This window comes from Thamnophis sirtalis, unplaced genomic scaffold (genome assembly GCF_051295495.1).
Source record: "Thamnophis sirtalis isolate CommonGarterSnake01/CBP01778 unplaced genomic scaffold, rThaSir2_p1.2 scaffold_13, whole genome shotgun sequence".
Classification (NCBI taxonomy): domain Eukaryota; kingdom Metazoa; phylum Chordata; class Lepidosauria; order Squamata; family Natricidae; genus Thamnophis; species Thamnophis sirtalis.
Window position 1 is genome coordinate 4,162,578 of NW_028261393.1, and position 19,192 is coordinate 4,181,769.

At 46.6% G+C, this 19,192-nt stretch overlaps 1 protein-coding gene across 2 annotated transcripts in view; it reads left to right on the top strand.

Annotated features, from left to right (window-relative positions):
- The first annotated feature begins 82 nt into the window (after window positions 1–82).
- Window positions 83–19,192, top strand: part of PPP1R37 (protein phosphatase 1 regulatory subunit 37) — a 46,020-nt gene continuing 26,910 nt past the window's right edge. The window contains exons 1-2 of one of the 2 annotated variants that reach the window (XM_087727873.1): window positions 83–272; window positions 1,030–2,192. In XM_087727873.1, the coding sequence (XP_087583999.1) occupies window positions 1,430–2,192 (763 nt within the window). In that variant the 5' untranslated portion in view covers window positions 83–272; window positions 1,030–1,429. Of the gene's footprint in view, window positions 273–674; window positions 2,193–19,192 lie in introns of those variants that run through there. The other variant, XM_087727872.1, reaches the window with a different exon arrangement.

Sequence of the window (19,192 nt, forward strand, 5' to 3'; positions counted from 1 at the left end):
AACCGCTCAGGCAGCGCTTGGTCGAAAGTGCGTCGGCCGATGCGCAGGCCGCAAGCGCACTTAGTCTTGGAGGTGGCGGCGGCGGCGAAGGGGAGAGGCGTCTTCTTTTGCGTCCGCACCTGCCTGAGGCGGCGGCGGCGGCGGCGGCGGCTGCGGACCTTGGTCGCCTCGCGCACCGGCTGCTCCTCCGCCTTTCTTTGCCTCGCGAACGGCTTTCGGGCTCCCTCCCCGCCTGTCCTCTCCTCCTCCTCCGACTCCCGGCGCTCCTCCGGGTGCGTATTCCTCCCGGGCGGCCTCTCTCTTGTCTCTCCTGCTGCCCCCCCACCCGAAGAACGTGGGGGAAGAGGGTCTTGAGGCCCAGCTCCCTGGGAGGAAAACCTTCGCCTGGACGGGATCCTCTCTCTCTCTCCTTCGCCTGGCCGCTCCCGGAGTTCCCGCTTGTTTGCTTGTTTTTTTAATCTGGAGAGATTCCTTCTGTGCACCCCCGGAGACCCCCTTCCTCCCCCCTCAGAGGACGGTGACCCCCCCCCTCTCCATTTATTTATATATCTATCTATCTGTCTGTCTCTTTTCCTCTCCACCCCTCCTCCCCAAGACTGACTCCATATCTCGGAGGCGATAATCCCCCCCCCCCACTTTTCCTTGCACGTGCATGCTTCTGCCAAAAGCAACGCCCCCCCCCCCGCCCCCTATATATTTCTTTTTTTAAATAATCTTTTTCTGCCCCAGGAAAGTCGACCTCCCCGCCGGGTGCTTTTTGGTTTGGCTCCTGACAGCTGCAGGCTTATTTGTTTTGCGGGCCTCCGCTGGGTTCCTGCTTGAGTAAACTTTTCCTTTCCTCTCTCTCTCTCTCTCTCTTTCCCTCTTTGCTGGTGGGAGGGAGAGAAGCTGCTGCTGCCGCCGGACGGATTTTTCTTTTTAATAGTCTTGTTATTTAAGCCTGATGCGTTTCCGGCTTAGGTGTGCCCTGCCTGATCCCTTTTTACGGGGAAAGGATAACGAAAGCGAATTGTTTTCTCTGTTTTGCAGGCTAGAGAAGGCATTGCTGGGACCCATTTAATTATCCTCCACTCCCCCCCACTCCCATAAATCCAACCCTCTCCATGCTGTTTCCTTGATGACCTGTGTCTTCTAGCAGCTTTCTTCTAATCTCAAACAAGGATTTTACACAGAGAAAGAGAGAGAGGAGGGCTTGCATGTTCTATCTCTCCTCCCCTGTCCCCCATTTCTTTTAATCTTCACCCATGCTTCATGTAGCAGCTTCCTTTGGGCCAACAAGAGCTTGGTCTCTTTACACCACTGCTCATAGGGAGAAGGCCTGGAAAACGTGAGAGCTTTCCCCCTCTCCCTTTTCCTGAAGGAGTGGGCGGCAAAAGATAGGGAGGGAAAAGGTGAGTTCTGTTCCTTAAGTAATGACGCCGAAGGACTCATGAGAAGGGAAGAAGGCGCTCCCCCTTTGACAGACACCCACCTCACCTGCCTGGCTATGGAGTGTGTGCAGGTTTCACCTGTGCAGCCACAAGGAAAAGCTGCTGAAGGGGGAGACCGTGTGCTGCTGCTCCTGCCCGCTCCTGCTGTGCTGAAGGAAGAGGAGACCCTTTTGGGAGGCTCTGACCCCTGGCCTGCTTCCCAACTGACCAAGAGCCAAGATGGCGTGAAGACGTTTCAAGACACTAAGGAGTTTTGTTCCAAAAGTACAGAGACCCTTCCCTCCCTCCAGGACCACCCTTATGTCAGAGATACTGTAGAACGTTGTACCTCGTGTTCTTTAAAGGAGGACCCAAAAGAGACCGAGAGTTGTGATGGGGCAGAGGAGGACTTGAAATTGTTGGGCGCTTTGAACCATCGGCAGGAACGGTCATCGGTCAACGAAGTGGCCGACGGTGGAGACAGCAACACCCCTTTAGTCGCAGAACCTCTTGGGACGACCGTTCCAGAATGCCTCGGGGACAAGGAACGGTCTGCTGCCGAGCAAAATAACCATTTGCCTGATAAGGCGGAGTCCTCTCCTCAGAACTGCGGTTTGAGCTTGGAAACAGCCAGCGGGGACACACCAGCAGATGACCTGTTAAGCCAGGGCTCCCCGTCTGTGGATGAGGGAAAGCTTAAGCCTGGGGCAAAGCACGTGACTTTCCCTTCTGATGAAGACATCGTGTCTGGCGCTGTGGAGCCGAAGGATCCTTGGCGGCATGGTAAGCAAAGATCCCCTCTTCCCCATACTCTCTCCCTGGGGCTTTCACTCATTGTGATGACGATGAGGTTATCTGTCCAATTACCTCCACTAGACCGATTAGATCCCACAGATTAGGCCTCCTCCGAATTCCATCCGCCGGTCAGTGTCGACTGGCGACTACCCGGAGGAGAGCCTTCTCTGTGGCTGCTCCGACCCTCTGGAACGAACTCCCCGTGGAGATTCGAACCCTCACCACCCTCCAGGCCTTCCGCAAAGCCCTTAAAACCTGGCTGTTCCGACAGGCCTGGGGCTAAAGAACTGTTGCCCCCGTCTCGAATTGGTATGCCTGTTGTGTGTTTTTAATCATGCATTGTTTTTTGTTGTTTTAATTTTTTATTTGTATCCCCCTTCCCTGGTTGAGTTGTGAGCCGCCCTGAGTCCCCTTCGGGGGGAAAAGGGCGGCATATAAATAAAATCAACATTCAGCATACATTCATTCAGTTGAGTCTGACTCTGGGTGGCTCGAAGGGCCAGGCCCTCTCCACGTCTTCTGAACGTGCACTCTTTCTTTGAGGAGTTCTATGCTCTGGGATGCGGTGGCTCAGGGGCTAAGACGCTGAGCTTGTCAGTCAGAAAGGTCGGCAGTTTGGCAGTTTCGAATCCCTAGTGCGTGAGCTCCCGTGACTTGTCCCAGCTTCTGCCAACCTAGCAGTTTGAAAGTAAAAATGCAAGTAGAAAAATAGGAACAACCTTTGGTGGGAAAGTAACAGTGTTCCGTGCGCCTTTGGTGTTTAGTCATGCCAGCCACATGACTACAGAGATGTCTTTAGACAACGCTGGCTCTTCAGCTTTGATACGGGGATGAGCACCGCCCCCTAGAGTCGGGAATGACTAGCACATATATGCGAGGGGAACCTTTACCTTTATCTATGCTCTGGCTGGTGTCAGCTTTGATGGTCTGCAGCCACCGTGTTCTCTGGCAGCCTGGCTTCCTTTTCCCATTAACTCTTCCAAACATAATTGCTTTCGCCAGTGAATTTTGTGATTTTTTTCTCTCTCCTTCCAGTGCCATGCTTGTTAGTCACCTTTGCTGCCCAAGGAATAAACAGCCTTCCCTAGCATCACAGCTCAAAAGAGTTCAGCTATAAACCAGTTATACTAAATGCAGATTTGGTGCTTCATTTGTCTTCCACTCTTTAGGACTGGAATGTACATTTTGAATGTATTCGAAATATTCTTTAACACTCTGAAGTTAAAGAATACTTCGAATGCATTCAAAATATTCTCACTAAGTATCCTGAATTGAAGGCAGCTGAGAGAGAGGGAGGCCTTTTACACTCCACTAACAGTAAATCATCATTTATTTGCATTTGATTTTACTTTTTACTTGGGCACTTTTCTGCTGAAAGGGCTTCGAATCACATTGGTCTAATCAGAACAGAAAAATCCCATTTAAGAGGATACCTGACAAAATAATAAATCTGACTTCACTGTAGAGTGGCTAATTAAAAAAAGAGCCAATCACCAGATAGAGGAGTCTCTCGAAAACAGACTTTTATTGAGCAAAGCATGGAAGAAGGCAAACTGGCACATCTCCGTACACTAAAAATTGTAGCTGCTATAGTACCGTGAGTTTCCCAAAAAGTGTCAGTTCAGGATCGTTCAGGTTTTCAGAGATGTAATAAGGTTGCTGATATCTGTTTTTTAGCACACTTAACTTACCTTTACAGTTAAAAGTGGACATAGCTTTGTTTAAAATTAAAAACTCCCAATGTTGGTCATCTTAATTTTAATTAAGGAGACTGAAATTTCATTACTTCACAGCCAATAAAGAAATGGCTTACGTTGTTTCATGTAAGATACGTGGCAAGGAAAAAGAGGTTTTTAAATATCCTAGCTATCTGGTTTTCTAAAATATCAATAAATGGAACGTTTTAGCCATTAAATTATTCTTTTTGAGAAAGGCTTGCCGACAAAAAGGACGGAAGAAAGTTGGTTTTCTCTTCCAGAGTTTGGAGATCACTTTCCCTTTATGTGAACAACAACATTCTGAATTTGTGGGTGTATCTTAAAAATCTATAACATGAATGATTAAGGCAGATTTAACCGCAGAACCTCTTGGTTGTCATGCACTCAGATTTTTGAGATTGTAATAATAAAAACAGTGCTGCATTAATGTTTTAAGAAGACCCAGTTTGGGGTGTGTGTGTGTAAGAGAGAGTGATGTCTCAATAACTTAGCAAAAGAATTGCCTATGAATGATTTAAGAGTGGGAACGGTGAATCCACAGCTTATGGAAATACAGTGCGGTTGGACAATATGATCACATGATCTTATGTTGTTCCAGTTGGCATTGTTCTTCCTGCCTATCTTTTTTTATAATTTCTATATAGATTAAACAGGTAGTCCTCAATTTACAACAGCTCCTGTTTGAAGTTACAAAATGCACTGGAAAAAAGTGACCATTTTTCACACTTACGACCACTGCAACATCCCCATGGTTACGTGATCAAAATTTAGACGTCTAGCAACCGACTCATATTTATGACGGTTGCCGTGTCATAGGGTCATGTGATCACCTTTTGCGAACATCTGACAAGCCAAGTCAATGGGGAAGCCAGATTCACTTAACAACCGTGTCACTAACCTAACAACTGCAGCGATTCACTTAACAAGAAAAGTCCTAAAATAGCGCCAAACTCAACTATCTCACTTAGCAACAGAAATTCTGGGATCAATTGTGGTGATGAGTTGAGGATTACCTGTAACTGTAGAAAGCTCCATTAAACAGTCTATGGTATTTTTATTGAGGTAATACCACTTTTCTTAAAAGGTAGAACATCCTTTGAGATCTGCTTAACTCTTGTTAACCTCTTGGGTGTAGCCATATAGCTTTTCTAGAAATCCTATTGAAAGCAGTTTGACGTTGATGTCTGGAATTTTTTTGGGGTTTAAAATGTCCCAGGAGTGAATCCTGTACTGTCCAATAAGGTGAATAGAAGTGGAGAAGTTGTGGAGTGCTGGCTTGATGCAAATATCCTGGGGGGTTTAAAAAAATGTTCCAGTCCTAATGATGATGCATACTCTATTAGAATTAGTAATAATTTCTATTTTTTCCCATTTTCATTGGGTTCTCAACACAACTGATAACGCAGGTAGTCGAGAGTGCATTAACAACTATTTTGGAAGTGTAACGTTGCAAAACGAGATTTATTTCAGGCTGCCTAAATGAATTTTATAAAAAGATCGCATTTTGTTGTTGTTGTTGTTTTGGGCCAGGTCCTTGAATGCAAATTTTACAGAACCGTTGTGTAGAACAATAATGTACTTTCCCTTTGCATTGGAAGCACTTGATCTCTGTCAAAAATCACAAGATGTTTTTCTCTTTCGGAAACCTCTAAAGTTCTCGTGTGTGTAAGGGTAATGTTGACTTTTCTACATTTCTCTGCGATGTTTTGAGGAATTTCTGGGCTGGTGCTTCGGCTGATTCTTTACTTGCAGCATTAGCATGCCCTGAGGCAATTTGGAGTACAGTATGGAAATATTTTTGGTCAGGTTCACTGAATTCTTTGTCTTGAGATAAATGAACATTTGGGAAGTTAGCTTGAATTCACAGACTTTTTTTTTCGGCACCAGGAATGCACATCCACTGCAGATTTCTGAAAATGCAGATCTTTTCTTCCTATCAGCTAACTAGTAATCCTATAAGCACCTTAGTGTTGCCTTCTTTAACCTATAGATAGCTAGGACCTAGGAGAGTTGGGTTGTGGGAAGCAGGTTCAGAATATTCTCCTCCTTCACCACCACCACCACCTCCTCTTCCTCCCCCTTCTCCAACTCCCCACCTTTCTAGCGCTGAGAATGTTCCTCCTCTTCCTCCACCCCCCCCTCTTTTCCCTCTTTTCCCTTTTGCTTCTCTCCTCCTCAGTCCTACCTAGCCATCTTTTCATCTCTATCACCAGGGATATGTAATGCTGGTATGTATTGTTTGCAGTGCATATCCAGAGCTCTCTGAAGCAGATGCGGTAGATGAAGCTACTGTCATGGCTTTAGATCAGGGGTTCCCAACGTGGGACCCACTCCCCACAGGGGGGGGGGCAATTTGATTTTTAACCTTGTTTAAACCCACGTTTAATGGCCTTTTAGGCTTTCTCTGCATGAGTAGAGTTCACTTTTGGAATAATGTAAGAATTATATGTCACCGGGGGTGGGGGGATGGCCAAAAGAAGGTTGGGAATCCCTGCTTTAGATGAAACCACATAAGTGTACGATTTTTGTACTATGTACATGTCTGTGGCAGCCTGCCTTTGAAGAACCACGTGGTAGGTTAACATCAAGGTTTATTGAAGTCAGTAGATGGCATCCGATCGGACTCTGCTGTAGTTCCTCTTATATGCACGGCTTGTTTGCACGTAGAAATTCTTCACTCTTTGGAGTTTCTACAGCTTTATTTCATTAGCCTGCCTAATGAACTAACTTTCTTGAAGTGGCAGGAGGTTTGTACGCCGGGGTCACCAACTTTGACAACTTTAAGACTTGTGGACTTCAACTCCCAGAATTCCCCAGTCCAGCCATGCATGGGAATTCTGGGAGTTGAAGTCCAGAAGTCCTAAAGCTTCCAAAATTGGAGAACCCCCTGCTGTACGCAATAGCATAGCTGATTACTTTCCAAGTCTCCAAATAATGTGTAATGTGAATGCTGCAGTATCCATATATTGGAGGCATACATTGTTTGTTATGGATAAACATGCTCCTGATTGTAACGTTTTGTTACGTAAAAGCACTAATTGGTTCAGAAAGAATTAACACTATCCTGTGGTAACTCTCTTTAAGACCCAAGTACCTTCTTAATATCAATATCTTAATATCTTTAGCCTTTTCATAGCATATCAGACTATCTTCTGAAAGGGGATTATGGGTATTGCAAGTTTTTCCCAGGTGAACTATAGAAATGTGTATGTATTGTTGGACGCTTTGTGAAAGCCCTATAAAGCCCTATGAAGCGGTATATAAGTCTAATTAATAAATAAATAATAAATATTGGTGTTTAAAAAAGAAGGTGGAGCTTGGGAAATGGCATCGGATAAGAGTTGCTGCTGCTCATGTATTTGTGTGGTCTTTATTATTATAGGGATGCCGTGGCTCAGTGGCTAAGACGCTGAGCTTGTCGATCAGAAAGGTCGGCAGTTTGGTGGTTTCGAATCCCTAGTGCTGTATAACAGAGTGAGCTCCCGTGACTTGTCTCAGCTTCTGCCAACCTAGCAGTTTGAAAGCATGTTTAAAAAATGCAAGTAGAAAAATAGGAACCACCTTTGGTGGGAAGGTAACAGCGTTCCGTGGGCCTTCGGTATTTAATCATCCCAGCCACATGACCACAGAGATGTCTTCGGACAGCGATGGCTCTTCGGCTTTGCAATAGAGATGAACACTGCCCCCCCCCCCCCAGATTTGGGAACGAGTAGCACATACGTGCGAGGGGAGCCTTTACCTTTATGGTCTTTATTATTTTTACAAATAAGGTGGCAAATATATCCACACTTTCCTCTTTTCCTCAGAAAAACAACCCTGTGAGGTAGACCGGGCTGAGAGAGTGACTGGACCAAAGTCGCTCAGTTGGCTTTCATGTCTAAGGCAGGACTAGAACTCACAATCCCCTAGCTTTCTAGGCTGATGCCTTTGCCATTAGACCAAAGTGGCTGTAACCTAATTTATAGCCAATTTTAGACCAGAAGATCTGAGCTCTTTAGCTGTCTCTCCTTTTAAGACAACCTGCCTTCCAATATTCCATATTTGAGAAACATCGGATGTGCAAATAATAATAATAATAATAAAAATAGCAGGACACCTGTGTTTTGGAAAAACATAAACCCAGATCCCACAAAACATGCAACCCCCCCCCCCCCCGTGAAATGAATTATATAACAAATCAACAACACTTCCCCGAAAATAGAGAAGCAGGGAGCAGGGACAAAGGCCTGTCTACCTTGCTATTTATAGGATGTTATCTGTTCTCCCCAAAGGGATTCTTATTTAACACAGGAGACCAGCTCCAGGGCTGTTGATAAGCCTAAAATAACCGAGTAGGAACATGTTGAAACCGCCTTCTTCTCTCCTGGAGGCGGAAGATAACACTGGGATTCTCTGGCCATGACTGTTTAAAAAAGTTTAGCGTTTACCTGCCGCGGAAGACAATTGGTTTGGTGCCCAGATGGTAATAAGGAGAGCCAGACTTTAAAAAAAAAAAAAAGGAACTGGGTTTGAGACACACTCGTAGAGTAATCCTAGAGACCAGATGGCTCTGGCGACTAGAGAGACCCTTTGAGGATGAATCACATAAGGGGGTGGGGGTGGGGGGAGAGAGACTCAAATTTCCTTAGCTCCAATGCTGCTGGTTGGGTTTCCTTTTCTTTTTAATTTACCAAAGACAGACCTCAAGCCATCTGCGTAAGCTGGGAAAGTACCTCTGTCTGGTTGCGATTCCTTTTGCCAAAGGAGCTCTTCCCATTTGCAGCCCCAGGCCTAGGAATCGAACTGCAGTCCTCCGAAAACGCGGAATGCGGATGCGCAGGCGGGCGCCACCCAGTGGTGGGATTCAAACAGTTGAACGACCGGTTCTCTCTTGCCCTAATGACCAGCTGGGTAGGCAGGGCCCAATGGTCATGTGACTGGGTGGGCATGGCCAACTCAACGTCACTCAGGTCGATGGGCGCGCTTCACCTTAGCTGTGGCAATGGAATAAGGGTTAGCCGGAGAGACCACGGCTGCAATACAAGGAAATCTGCAAGAGGGATTTAAATAGCAATAGCAGTTAGACTTATATACCGCTTCATAGGGCTTTCAGCCCTCTCTAAGCGGTTTACAGAGTCAGCATATCGCCCCCCAACAACAATCCAGATCCTCATTTTACCCACCTCGGAAGGATGGAAGGCTGAGTCAACCTTGAGCCGGTGAGATTTGAACCGGCGAACTGCAGAACTGCAGTCAGCTGAAGTAGCCTGCAGTGCTGCATTTAACCACTGCGCCACCTCAGCTGTATATATACACACACCACTGTTTCTCAACCTTGGTGGCTTTAAGATGGGTGGACTTCCAACTCCCAGAATTCCACAGCCAGGAATTCTGGGAGTTGAAGTCCACCCCGCCTTAAAGTCACCAAAGTTGAGAAAACCCTGCTTTACGTACGACACAGGGAACAGCCTTTTCGTACTGTCCATGGGGTTTCCCTGGGCTCCAAGATCACCGCAGATGGGGGACTGCAGCCAAGAAATTAAAAGAGGCTTGCTCCTGGGGAAGGAAAGCGATGGCAAATCTAGACAGCAGACTAAAAAGCAGAGACATCACCCTGCCAACAAAAGTGCATATAGGGTTTTCCCAGTTGCAATGGATGGCTGTGGAAGTTGGACCATAAGGAAGGCTGAGCGCCAAAGAATGGAGGCCTTTGAACTCTGGTGCTGGAGAAGACTCCTGCATTGAGTCCCTTGGGCTGCAAGGCCATCCAACCGGTCGGTCCTAGAGGAGATCAACCCTGACTGCTCTTTAGAAGGCCAGACCCTGAAGAGGAAACTCAAAGACTTTGGCCACCTAATGAGAAGGAAGGACTCACTGGAGAAGAGCCTCATGCTGGGAACGATGGAGGGCAAAAGAAGAAGGGATGGCAGAGAATGAGGTGGCTGAATGGAGTCACTGAAGCAGTCGGCGTGAGCTTAAATGGACTCCAGAGGATGGTAGAGGACAGGAAGGCCATGGAGTCACGATGGGTTGGACACGACTTTGCAACTAACAACAACAACAGGATAGGAAGTTTATTTTCACAATGTTATTGTGATCTTGGAGAAGAAGAAAAAGCAGGATCTCAGATCCTGCCTCTCTTTCCCCTGAGGAATTACGAAAGAAAGGAGCAGATAGATGCCAGGGGGAAAGCTGGACCCAGAGGCTGGGGGTTGTTTGTGTGTGTGTGTTTGTGTGTGTTTTGCAAACTACAGAAGTAGAGCTGCCACCATCATGCTAAAGGGAGAGGTTTTTTTCTCCCCTGCTCTCCCTGCCACGCCCTTGAGTTGTTTCAGTGCAGAGGGAGGGGTTGAATGCTGAACGTTCCTGGCACAGGATGCAAATGGCGGATGACAAGAGGAATCAAACGCTTTCCTTCTTAGGCCTTTTGCTGGCCTGTCCAACAACTCATGAGTCAGAGTCATTCCCTCTCCTGCCAGGCAGCCTGGGCCCCCGGACTGGCTGCATCGCCCACAGGCAAGCAAGGCAGGGGGGGTTTCTCTCCCAGTATGGTTTGGTCACGGGGCACGGCAGCTCAATGGTTAAAGGCCCTGGGGCTGCTCAGCTTCCCAGGGGTTCGAGAGCCAAGTGCTGTGCGACGGGGGTGAGCTCCCGTTATAGGTGGGTCTCAGTCTACCACCACAGAAGCGCCTCGCCTTTTTGCTTTGAGACACCTGTTAAGTGAATTTTGCTCTGTTTTACGACCCTTTCCTGCATCGTCAAGTGGATCCCTGCAGTTCTTAAATCCGTGACACTATTGTTAAGTGAATCTGGTTCTTCCCATTGACTTTGCTTAGCACAAAAGCGGATATCACAGGCACTGCAAAACCTGTGAGCCAGTTGTTAAGCACCCCCCGGTGTAAATCTCCGTGACCGTCGGGGAATGCTGGCAACGGCCCTAAGGGTGCCATTGTAACCTCGGTTGTGGTTGTAAGTCGAGGATTATAATGTCCGGGTGCCTCTTTTTTTTCCCTCCACGCCTGTCAAGAGCTGCTAGAAAAATAGAGTCGGCTCCTTTACCGGTGTGGCGTTTTTTTTTCCCCCTGCCACGTTTGACTACTAAATCGATACTGGGCGTACTTGGTGAGTTGATAGAGGAGGCGGCTATCGTATGTCGGCGGCTGCATTAAATCTGGACTTTGCTACTGTGGTTGCAAAGCATAAACAACGCCCACAACGCCCCGCTCCTCCGTCTAATGTTAGCCGTTCTAACAAACAGCAGACTTCAGCTTTTAAACCACTGGTTTAACAGCAGCGACTGAAATGGATTCGGGCCTTTGGAACCCGAAGGAAAAAGCAGCAGAGAGGGAAAGTCAGTGGCCAGGTTTACACAAGGCGTTTTAACTTATCAGGCGTACAGGATCGTCGCGTCTTGCAAAACCGTAGTTTATGGTTTGGCACGATACGCGACGTTACCTTCAATATGCGAAGCTTAAGTGGCTCATTTGACAAACCGTGGTTAGGTACTGAGGACTAGCTATGATGTTCCAGCCCAGCTTTTGGTTCCCTCACCTCCCCGTGGCTACGATAATCTGTTTTTCTCCAGCAGGCAGGTTCAGTGTCAAGGAATTGATTTGCCGTAATAAAAAACGGAGATTATGGCTCTGTTGGGAGGCCCATCATTTGAGAATAGCCGTGAAATTGGATTTTTGTGTAGAGCTAGAAAGAGTCAATTTTATGGACTCCGAAGCCACTTTTGACTGATAATAAGTATCGGAGCAAGTATTGTCTGTTGGCAAACGTGGCTTTTTTTCCTTTTTAATTATTTCCTGTGTGGGAGTGTCATACTGCTGAGAGAGACAAAGGGAAGGAGAAAGAGAGAGAGAGAGAAAGAGAAAGAAAGGGGGAGGGAGGAGAGAGAGAGAGAAAGAGAAGAAAGCAAGAGAAAGAAAGAGGAAAGAGAGAGACAAAGAAAAAGATTGAGAAAAGAAGAGAAAGAGAGAGAGAAAGAAAAAGAAGGAAAGAAAGAAAGGATTTAGCCCACCTTCAACCAGATCACAGTAGACCAGTGTTTTTCAACCTTGCCCCTTTAAGTCCTGTGGACTTCAACACCCAGAATTCCTCCGCCACCTAAGAATGCAGGCTGGGGAATTCTGGGAGTTGAAGTCCACAGGTCTTGAAGTTGCCATGAGAAACGCTACCGTAACCTATGAGCTGGGATAGGTGAGCGTTATCATCCCAGGACAGAACTGGAACATTTTAGCTGCACAGGGGGTCTCCAAGCTTGGCAACTTTAAGACTTGTGGACTTCAACTCCCAGAATTCCCCAGTCAACCATGCATACTCAGCTTTGGCTGAGGGAATTCTGGGAGTTGACGTCCACAAAGTCTTTAAAGTTGCCAAGATTGGAGACCCCTGTTTTAGAGGGTCATAGAGCCGAGGTGGCGCAGTGGTTAGGGTGCAGTACTGCAGGCCACTTCAGCTGACTGTTATCTGCAGTTCAGTGGTTCAAATCTCACCGGCTCAAGGTTGACTCAGCCTTCCATCCTTCCGAGGTGGGTAAAATGAGGACCCGGATTGTTGTTGGGGGCAATATGCTGACTCTGTAAACCACTTAGAGAGGGCTGAAAGCCCTATGAAGCGGTATATAAGTCTAACCGCTATTGCTATTGCTATTGCTATTTTAGCAGAAATCTAGAATCCTCTTTGGTCTTTGAGCAAGGCGGAGTGTGGGATGAGTGGACAGAAGCTCAGCTTCTCACCTGCAAAAGGAGGCCACAGAGGTCAGGGGGAAAATAGCCACTCCCTATGCGGATTCTCTTTGTCCGTCTTCCCTGCAATATTGGCAAATCTCTCTAGGAACTTGGAGGCTGCAGTTGGTTTTACAAGGCCAGGAAGCAGGAGCTCCCCCCCCCCCCCTTTACTTCGGGAATCTAAAGTTGAGTCCGAACTTTTCTCCTTCTGTTGCCAAGCTAAAGTTAGCATTTCTGGAGAAGAAAGGAGGGTTATTTTGGAAGCCCCAGCTCTGCTCTTCCACCCTCCGTGATTTAAGGCTGCTTGTGCCGGGTAATTGTGCACTGTCTGTGTGTCATGTTGTGGCTTGGATCACCCTTGGCTGGGGCTGAAGGCTTGCCGTTATTTATTTATTTCCCCCCCCCCCCATCCAGTGGAGACTTTGCCAAAAAATAAAAATAAAATCCCACCGCTGAGTCATGTCTGCTCATGACAGTTTATGATTTCCCTGGGAAGCCTTATGTGTAAGCAAGCGGTTCCCCACTTGTTCAACTCAGAGGACCTGTGGAGCCTGTGGGCTTGGCCAAGCAACATTTTGAGGTTTTTCGGCAGGTGTCTGTCTTTGCATGCATGCGCAGTGTGGAAGTGGGTAGTTTTAAAAGATTGCCGCAACCCTTTTGGGTCTCAAATGGAACCCAATGCACTGCGGCTTCTCCTTTGGAGAGATTGGGAATTGTACGATGGAGTGACTCCCAAAATTGAGGAAATGACTTCTTAAAACTTTTTAAATTTTACATTTGTTTTATCCTGCCTTTATTATATAAATAACTCAAGGCAGCAATCGTACTTAAAACTCCTTCCTCCTCCTATTTTCCCACCACAACAACCCTGTGAGGTTGGTTGAGCTGGGAAAGAGTGATTACCCAGCCAGCTATCATGCCTAAGGCGGGACTAGAATGCAGAGTCTCTTGATGATTGGCCCAAAGTCAGCATGCCTAAGGTGGGACTAGAATGCAGAGTCTCCTGATGATTGGTTCAAAGTCAGCTATCATGCCTAAGGCGGGACTAGAATGCAGAGTCTCCTGATGATTGGTCCAAAGTCAGCATGCCTAAGGTGGGACTAGAATGCAGAGTCTCCTGATGATTGGTTCAAAGTCAGCTATCATGCCTAAGGCGGGACTAGAATGCAGAGTCTCCTGATGATTGGCCCAAAGTCAGCTATCATGCCTAAGGCGGGACTAGAATGCAGAGTCTCCTGATGATTGGTTCAAAGTCAGCTATCATGCCTAAGGCGGGACTAGAATGCAGAGTCTCCTGATGATTGGTCCAAAGTCAGCTATCATGCCTAAGGCGGGGCTAGAATGCAGAGTTTCTTGATGATTGGCCCAAAGTCAGCTATCATGCCTAAAGCGGGACTAGAATGCAGAGTCTCCTGATGATTGGCCCAAAGTCACCCAGTCAGCTTTCATGCCTAAGGCAGGACTAGAACTCACAGTCTCCTGTTTTCTAGCCTGGCGCCTTAACCACTAAACCAAATTGGCTCTCTATAGTTTGATTTGCCTGGGGTGATTTTAGGATTGCAATATTAAGATTGAATGACCAATCCCACTTTTAATTCACTAGCAGCCTGGCGATACTGATTGAAGGTGAAAAAGGGAACCGTGTTAGATGTATGAAAACACAGTTGATTTTCCCTGAGAAAGGGTTAACTCTGAGTCGCGACTCTTGGCTGAAATCCCAGATGGAAAACCTGTTGGCCTTGGGCAGGAACAAGGTGTGTGTGTGTGTTTGTTTTTTTTGCCCAAGTGGGAAAAGCTAAGTCTGTGGGTAAACACCCCAAGGGCGACAACAAACTGAGTTCCCTGACTTAAGAAGGATTTTGCAATTAAAGTGGTTTGTGGCCCTGTTTGCATTTTTTCTTTCTTGCTGGCTGCTTTTTTAATGGCAGTTTTATGAATTTCTTGCCTCTCTAGGAAGAGAAATGATGCCACAGGTAGTCCTCGACCTACGACCAAGATTGACCCCAGTATTTACGTTGCTAAGTGAAAAATTGTTTAGTTAACTTAATGGGAGCATTTTTCTCATAGCTGGTTGAGACCCATGGTACAGGCAGTCCTCAACTTACAACACTTTGTTTAGTGAACATTCAAAAGTTAGCGACACTGGGAAAAAAACGTCTTGCTACCATTCTTTCACACTTATGACTATTTCAGGATCCCCGGGGTCACGTGACCAAAATTGGCAACTGGTTCCTACTTACGACGGTTGCAGCGTCCAGGAGATCCCCTTTTGCGACCTTCCGACAAGCCAAGTCAATGGGGAAGCCAGATTCACTCAACAAATACGTTGCTAACTAATCAGCCTCAGTGATTCACTTAGCAACGGTGGCGAGGAAGGTCGTAAAATGGGGGCAAAACCCACAACAAATGTCTCGCTTAACAACAGAAATTTTGTCGATTGTGGTTGTAAGTCGGAGACCGCATGCAGAGCCGAGGTGGCGCAGTGGTTAGGGTGCAGTACTGCAGGCCACTTCAGCTGACCGCTAGTTCTGCAGTTCGGCGGTTCAAATCTCACCGGCTCAAGGTTGACTCAGCCTTCCATCCTTCCGAGGTGGGTAAAATGAGGACCCGGATTGTTGGGGGCAATATGCTGACTCTGTAAACCGCTTAGAGAGGGCTGGAAGCCCTATGAAGCGGTATATAAGTCTAACTGCTATTGCTATTGCTATGCATATTGAAGTTGAATTCCACCCCCACACACACACATTTACCAGGAAGCCTCCAAGGTTAGCTTTTCTTTGTGTTTGTTTTGCTTTTCCGCCTCAAGGCATGGCACACCTTTTCGCCTTCCCTGGCACCCACCCTTGCATAACCTCTTTCGATCTCCCCCCCACCTCTCCTGTTTTATTCTCCTCAGCATTCCTGCTCCCAAGGCCCACAGCCTTTTCCCGGAAGCTTTTGTTGTTAGTTGCAAAGTCGTGTCTGACTCATCGTGTCCGACTTTATCATGATGGTGGCAGCTCTACTTCTGTAAAGTAGTTTGCAAAACACACACACAAACACACACACACACACAAACAAACAACACCCAGCCTCTGGGTCCAGCTTTCCCCCTGGAATCTATCTGCTCCTTTCTTTCGTAATTCCTCGGGGGAAAGAGAGGCAGGATCTGAGATCCTGCTTTTTCTTCTTCTCCAAGATCACAATAACATTGTGAAAATAAACTTGCTATCCCCTGTTGCTGTTGTTGTTAGTTGCGAAGTCGTGTCCAACCCATCACGACCCCATGGCCTTCCTGTCCTCTACTATCCTCTGGGGTCCATTTAATCTCCTGCCAACTGCTTCGGTGATTCCATCCAGCCACCTCCTTCTCTGTCGTCCCTTTCTTCTTCTGCCCTCCATCGTTCCCAGCATGAGGCTCTTCTCCAGGGCGTCCTCCTTCCTTCTCATTAGGTGGCCAAAGTCTTTGAGTTTCCTCTTCAGAATCTGGCCTTCTAAAGAGCAGTCAGGGTTGATCTCCTCTAGGACTGACCGGTTGGATGGCCTTGCAGTCCAAGGGACTCAATGCAGGAGTCTTCTCCAGCACCAGAGTTCAAAGGCCTCCATTCTTTGGCGCTCAGCCTTTCTTATGGTCCAACCTTCACAGCCATCCATTGCAACTGGGAAAACCATCCCCTTGACTAGACGCACTTTTGTTGGCAGGGTGATGTCTCTGCTTTTTAGTCTGCTGTCTAGATTTGCCATCGCTTTCCTCCTGAGGAAATTTGTTCTCTTCAGACATTAAAAAAAAAAGAAATACGGCAAGGTTTGAAATCCTGGTGCGTGTGGGAGGAAGAGTACGAGCTGTATCCTATTTCGTACATCTGAACCTGAGTATGGGCTTTGTGTGGCTAACCTGATCTGGGCTGCTTGCCAGGTACAGGTAGCTACAGTAATGGGACCTGCCTTTTTGGCTCCCGCCCAGCTTCCTATCCACGACTGGAACAACATGGAATAAGATCCATCAAATATATGGTACCCTTTCCCAGTGAATAAACGCATTGAGTCATTGATAAAGTCTTGGAAATATTTTCAAAAGATTTTCAAAATGGTTGAGTGCTGCAAAGAGATATCTATCTTCCTCTTCCATAAATCTAGCGATTTCAGCCAAGCTTGGTACACTGACACCGATGACTTACTCTCTAGAAACAAATATTGGGGGGGGGGGTTTAAGACATCCCTAACACCTGTCGGTGTGTGTTCTGTTACGATACAGCCTGTTGTGTCTTCAAATGGCTTCTACTGTACTGTGGTAAAATGGCTTCTACTGTGCAGCGCAGTGGAGTTGCTATGGTAACGGCTTCACGGTACTCCACAAGGGGGCTCCCTCTGGTAAGAGGGAAAAATCCAACATTACCAGTGTTAGCTCACTGTACCAGGAGCTAGGAATTGCAGTGGGAAGGGTGCAAGCCATCGTCTGTTCTTCGGCTATCGGGGCCCTGCAGAATTCTGCTTTTTAAAATGTTGGCCTTGCTTTCATTTTGCAGGGATATTTTGGCCACGCGAAGGGTCAACAAAGGTTCCCCAAATTATCCTTGGCCCCATCGCTTCTAGAGACCGTCCCTTAGGTGCCATACAAAGCCAGGTGTGTCATCCAGACTGACAGATGTGGTCTACTTTTGTAAGAAACCATGAATTACAAACCATTGTGGCTTGCTTTAAACAAGGCAAGATCATGAGCCACGATTTACCCAATTACTATGTCTGGATTCCCACAACCAGGGTTGGAACAAGCAGCAGTGACAACCATCTACATATTATATATATTATAATATAATTATATTAAATAGATTATAACTACATATTATATATATATATCTCCCCAGGAGAAAGGTTAGATTATACATAGATTGCCAAAGTACATAACAGTAATAATAATAATAATAAAAGCTTCCTGGTACGTTGGAAGGGAATTTCTTGGGCAAAGCTGGTATGCGTAAACAGGAGAAATCTATCTTTTCCGCTTAGAAGGTTTTGGAGAAATCTACATCTGTGCATTATTTTTATTATTATATTGGCCTAAATTTAAGCCTCCGGTTTTTAAAAGTATGCTGTGTTCTTTGTTTAATTGTAGGTGCGTCTCTTGCAAGAAAGGTGTGTTTAAAGACTGCGGTATTTTCAGAACTTAATGAGGGTGATTAAACCCTTGCTTTAGTCTGTAATTCTCAGGAGCCTAAAAATATACGAAGCCACAGGGAGAGCCGATAGGCTGGCAGTCCTCAGCTTATGACAATAGAGATCCGTTGCTAACCTAGGCGGTTGTTAACTGAGGGGTGCCCGATTTTACAACCTCTTTATTTATTTTATTTTGCCACGGTTGTTAAGGAAATCACATGGTCGTCAAGCAAATCCGCATCGTGTCCCGTCCCCCCCCAATGGATTTTGCTTGTCAGAGGACGGTTGGGAAGGTCACAAATGATGGCGATCACGTCTCACACAAACACACACACAGACACAGACGCACACCACTGCAATGGTTTAAAAACCTGCTGGTTGCCAACCACTTGAATTTTGATCATGTGACTGGAGATTCTGTGACAGTTTTAAGTGTGAGGACTGGTTGTAATTTAGCTTTTTTTCCAATGCCATTGTAACTTGGAATGGTCGCTAAACGAACCTTGCAAACGTTAAGTGACTGTACTATAGTGTCCATGGCGAAACAGCTGAAAATACAGTACATACAATACAATACAATAGCAGAGTTGGAAGAGACCTTGGAGGTCTTCTAGTCCAACCCCCTGCTTAGGCAGGAAACCCTACACCACTTCAGACAAATGGCTGTCCAACATCATCTTAAAGACTTCCAGTGTTGGGGCATTCACAACTTCTGGAGGGAACTTCTGTTCCACTGATTAATTGTTCTAACTGTCAGGAAATTCCTCCTCAGTTCTAAGTTGCTTCCCTCCTTGATTAGTTTCCACCCATTGCTTCTTCTTCTACCCTCAGGTGCTTTGGAGAATAGCTTGACTCCCTCTTCTTTGTGGAACCCCCCGAGATATTGGAAGACTGCTATCATGTCTCCCCTGGTCCTTCTTTTCATTAAACTAGACATACCCAGTTCCTGCAACCGTTCTTCCTATGTTTTAGCCTCCAGTCCCCTAATCCTCTTTGTTGCTCTTCATATTTTCCCACTTCAGTGGATAACTGCACTTAACCCAAGTTCCCCCCCCCGCACAAATGTTTCAAACCATGATTCTCTCTCCCCACTCCCCATTCCCCCCCTCCCCCCAATCTGTCCTACCCCAGTGGCTCTGCATTACGTGGAAAAGTCCGTTCGCTGTCTGAATCGCCATATCATTTGCTCTCCTTGTGTTGTTAATTTGGAAAAGGTCATTTGCTTAATTGCTAACAAATTGTGCCTGGCCAGCTAGTCAGACAAAACGCCCTGAAAATGGCTGAAAAAATGGCAAAAAAACAGCCAAAAAAGGAGCCAAAAAACAGGCACGCGCACGCCGGCTAGCTGGTCTTCGGCTTTCTGGTGTTGCAGCCCAGGCACATGCTCACACATGCATGTAACATGTTCCGGTTTGGGTACTCAATG